The sequence below is a fragment of the Eurypyga helias genome, unplaced genomic scaffold (assembly GCF_000690775.1).
Source record: "Eurypyga helias isolate BGI_N326 unplaced genomic scaffold, ASM69077v1 scaffold28448, whole genome shotgun sequence".
Classification (NCBI taxonomy): domain Eukaryota; kingdom Metazoa; phylum Chordata; class Aves; order Eurypygiformes; family Eurypygidae; genus Eurypyga; species Eurypyga helias.
The window spans coordinates 5,211-9,754 of record NW_010269287.1 but is presented as its reverse complement, the minus strand read 5'-3'; the positions used below and the strand labels follow the sequence as shown (position 1 = coordinate 9,754).

At 55.1% G+C, this 4,544-nt stretch overlaps 1 protein-coding gene across 1 annotated transcript in view; it reads right to left on the bottom strand.

Annotated features, from left to right (window-relative positions):
- Positions 1-417: 417 nt before the first annotated feature.
- Positions 418-4,544, bottom strand: part of IFITM10 (interferon induced transmembrane protein 10) — a gene marked incomplete at its 5' end in the record, with an annotated part of 9,333 nt that continues 5,206 nt past the window's right edge. The window contains one exon of the mRNA XM_010158056.1: positions 418-704. Within this exon, the coding sequence (XP_010156358.1) occupies positions 555-704 (150 nt within the window). The remainder of the gene's footprint in view (positions 705-4,544) is intronic.

The following is a 4,544-nucleotide window of genomic DNA, read 5'->3' as shown; positions in this document are numbered from 1 at the left end:
GAACTTTCTCACACCCTCATCTCTCCAGGGGCCGGGAGTTTTTTAAACCAGTGGATGAAACTCAGGAGAGGAAAAGGACAAGAAACTCCTGTACATCATGGGTGGGTGGGGTGGTCTGAACACACCTGATATGTTGTGAGATGGCCCTGCCATGGTCCCCATCCATCACTGCATCTCCTGCTCAGCAGGACCCCGGAGCTCTTCTGCTGCCAGGCGTGTCACGCTCCGGGCTTTGCACGCTCTGTCACATGGCTTGTTGGCCATAAAATAAATATTTCTTGGTCTGTTTTTCTCCCTCTACATGTGTAAGAGTGAGACCCTTTCCCACAGCAGTTCACATACTGTTTGGGGGCAGGAAGGGTATGCTCAGCTGGGCTGATATACTCATTTATTTTTTTATTTATGTATTTAATTGGCTTTTTTTGCAATCAAGGTGGAGTGTTTGGGTTTGGTGGTGGGTTGTTTGTTTTTTTTTTTGCGTCCTTGCTACAAGAAACTGCAGACACTTCTGGCATAGAGGCATTTTGGCGGTGGCCGCTGCTGTTGGCCTCACTCTAGTAGTCAGTGAGGGGGTATCGCAGAAAGATGAAGATAAGGATGATACAGAAGGTGGCAAGGGCTGAGCTGGTGATGTTAAAAAGCCGGGCTGTCTTGGCATCTTCAACTGCTCCATTTAGGTCATTGAGGAGTTTCTTATCCCGGACCTAAGACCAAAAAAAAAAAAAAAAAAATTGGGAGATGTATAAAAATACATAACTAACTTGTTTCAAGCAACACCCACAATATAGGGCACCTGTGCAGTGGATGAGGGCTGAGCATTCCTCTGCATTGGAATGCTTGGGGTGCCCTAAAACACTCCCAGGTGAGGTTTGCGCCCCAGCTCTGCTACGGGTTGAGCTTGTGAAGACAAGCACTGTCATGCCTGTGGGCTGGAAACCCCTGGGAGTGGAGAAGACCTGGAAGACTGACCCATTGCTGTCACCAACCAGGCAAGCCAGGCCCCTGTGGCCCCTGGAGTGGGGCAGTGCAATTTTGAGCCCGAGGGTGCACAGGAGAGCTGAGGTGCCATCGTGTACTCTGTGCATGTGGGCACTAAAGCATCCCTCCCACCACGTCCCGGTCCCCTGGCCCTGCAGCACTTGGTTTCAGCCTGCCTGGCCTGTGAGTGAGGTAGCTGGCTGTGGATTCGGTGTGCATCCCTCTGCCTCCACCTGCACTGAGGGGCTGAGCGGGTGAAACCTGGCACAGCATCCTACTGCAGCTCCAGGGCTGCGCACGAGCCTCCAGCATATTAAGCAGTCTTGGGTTAATGAGTTCCTTTTGCAGGTCTTATGCGGCTCGTCTAGTGTCTCTGCCACCGGTGGTTTTCAAGCCTGAGAGAGCGGTCTGCTCTTTTCATTATCCTGAGGGCCGTGACTTTCATAGGCTGCTCTTGGGACAGCTCTGCGGTGGGTAAGGATTGTGCATGTCCATGTCACTGGCTTGCCTCCACCTTCTCCAGGCTGCCAGGCAGCGATGGATGGCACAGCCAGGCAGCGATGGCACAGCCAGGCAGCGATGGATGGCACAGCCAGGCAGCGCAAGGCACTGCAAAGTGCTGACGGCATTGCAAGGCAGCAGATGGCACAGCCAGGCAGTGCACGGCACTACCAGGCAGCAGGTGGCATCACCAGGCAGTGGATAACACTAGCAGGCAGCGGATGGCATTGTCTGCCAGCAGCAGCTCTGCAGTTCGAGCCCAGCAGACAAGGGGTTGGGCTCCATCCCATCCTAGCAGGGACATGTCCCTGTCCCCAAACCGCCCTGTCAGCCGGCACTCAGCAGATGCAGGCAGCTGGAGCCATGAGCTGCAGGAGGCTTTACACCTCCTCGCTTTCCCGTATGGGAGCAGGGGCATCCAGGAGCTGGCATGGCATGGCATGGCAGCAGCCGGCTGCTCTGCGGCTGGAGTGGCAGGCCATGGGACTGCGTGTCCTCCGCAGCTTGCCTTCGCTAGATGCCAGCAGCAGCCTGTGAAAACCAGTCCCAGAGTCCTACCTAGAAATATTAAAAGGTTTTTATCGACCAGGAGCTTTCCAAAAACACTCTGCAACAGATTCAGACCACGTCTTAGTGACTTTTTCTCTCTCCCTCCTGCAGTGCTTACCCACGAGGATGTCCTGAAAGCCTTCTGTGACTTGCTGGATATGGGGAAAGGTTGCTGAACCCCTCATTCCCACTGAGCCATGCTGGTTCACAGGGCTCCCAAAACCACATTGTGGACCCTCAAGCAATGTTCCCTCCTCTGTCACACCAGTGAGGACCCCTTTGCATAAGCTCCCCCTGCTTTTCATTAATCCTGGACAGTGGGCAGGGAGGCTGCTGCTGACACGAAGCCCACAGGAGCTGTCACCAGCAGGCACATAGGCAAGAATGAGAGCTCTGATTTCCTCCTCATATTAAATCCTGCAGTGCCATGTCCCTGCCCTCTGCTGCATCCCGTTCCTGGGAGTCTGCAGCTGGACCATCCACCGCCATCCTGCTGCTGAGCGCTCAGCAGCTTCAGGGCATCCTTCTGGGAATGGGGACAGTGGACAGTCACAAACCATGTGTGGCTCTGTGGCATGCTTGGCTGGTGCTCCCAGCAGCAGGGATGACCTCTGGGAAGGCAGCAAGCCAGCAGCCCGGGAGCCCGCACACCTCTTTGTGTCAGCTGCCTGTCCAGGATGACTCACCTTTGAAATTACTCAGTAGGTTTAGCATCCTCAGAAAACCCTTGGGCACAGCAGCACCAGGCAGCTAGCGCTTCCTCACCCACTGGTGAGAAGCATGGAGGTCTCGGCAGCCAGAGCCCCAGAGGCGCTGGATTCAGGCCAGAAATTCCACCCGCTGCTCCAGGCAGGCTCTTTGAACCTCTCACGCGCTCTCCACTTCCCTGTGCAGGGCAAATGCCTTTTGCCCCTTCCTTCCTCCTCCGTTAGCCAGCCATGGCTGGGAGAGGTCGTGCTCTGCCACAGGCACTCGGGTGTTCTCCCGCAACGTTTGCCAGGCAGGGAGAGGTTTCTCCAGCAGACTGGTGTGGCCGGCACATCAAGCTCTGCAACAGAGCTGCTTGCTTTGACGTTGCGGAGCCAGTGCCTCTTGGCTCCAGGAGCTCTTCCCTGCTCCTCCTTTCCCTGAGGTGTCCTGCCACCCTAATTTTCATGCCCAGCCCTCTCCCAGTGCTCCCAGCAGATACTCGTGACTCGTGACTGCCACTTTGGCTCTTTCCCACGGTGCACTTTAGCAGCCCCTGCCCTCAACTTGCCTGTGGCCCTCCCTCTGGCCCTGTCCCAGTCTGCTGCTCCTCAAGATCTCCAGGGATGGGCACCCAGGGCTGCCCTCTCCCCACTTCTTTTTTGTCCTTCCCATCTTTTCTCATGCCTGCTGTCTGGACCCAAATGAAGGTACAGACAGCCACGTTTGACTCCTGCCAAAGGGCACCCAGCTGCCTCCTCTCCCTGCCCCTCCAGTCAGTCCCACTCACCTGCTTCTGCCAACCCCCATGGCACACAGTGCTCTGCCATGTCCCTTTCTCTGTCAGCCCCTTGCCCTTTCTTTTCCTGGGCTCTCCTCTGGCTGCTCTGTCCTTGGTTGTCTGGATCCCTTGTCCCAGATTAGTCCTTGGTCTCCTCCCTCTCCTCCTTTATTATTTCCCTATGGCTTCAGTGGTCACCCTCATTCAAATCGTCCCTTACTGTCCATTATAATTTCTATTGCAACGGGGTCTTTAAGTGCTGGACAAGTGCCAGGGCCCCTGCGGAACACAAGTGCAATGAAAAAGTGTTTCTCCTTCCAAACCACTCGCAGGCCCTGTCTCCCACATCTCTCCAGGGTTGACCTCACCTCCTCCTGCTTGGCCTCGCACCCCAGTCTCCCTTTGATGTCCTTCTGCAGCATCCGAGATGGGATCTGGAGGAGGAGCTCTCCTGGAGAGCAGATAGGTGTTTCAGCTCCGTCCCTGCTTTGTCCGTAGGGACACACCAGTGTCTTTCTCATAGCCCAGCCTTGGCTTTTCCTATTTCCATGCTCCTGTGGCCACCACCACCATAATGTGCTGGCAGCTGGTGCATGAGCTTGTAGGAGCCCTGGCAGCTGCTCCCTTCCACAGCCAAGGAAGTGAGGCACGAGGGGGACAGGTCCCCAAGGTCACAAGGCTGAACCCCCCCAAACCCAAGTGTGGTGTTTCCTTAGTCACAGACTCTTTTCTCATCATCACCTTGACCCTTCTCACCTTGCCTAAAATTATTTGGGGAATTCTGGCCCTGCTTCGCATGGAGCTGACTGATGTGTAAGGATAATTATCCTGCATCTGCTGACTGTGGGGTTTCCCCAGGCACCCCAAAGAGCTGCATGATGCCGCTTTTGGAGATCCCACCCTAGCTAAGGCAAAACTCTGCTCTGTCTTGACAACTTAGATGTTTCCTTTCCTCTCCCATACCCAGCCTTCCATAAAACACAGCTCCCTTTTGTGGTTTAACATGCAAATGTTCCTTCTCCCCTCTCCTGCCAGCAAAAGGCAGGTA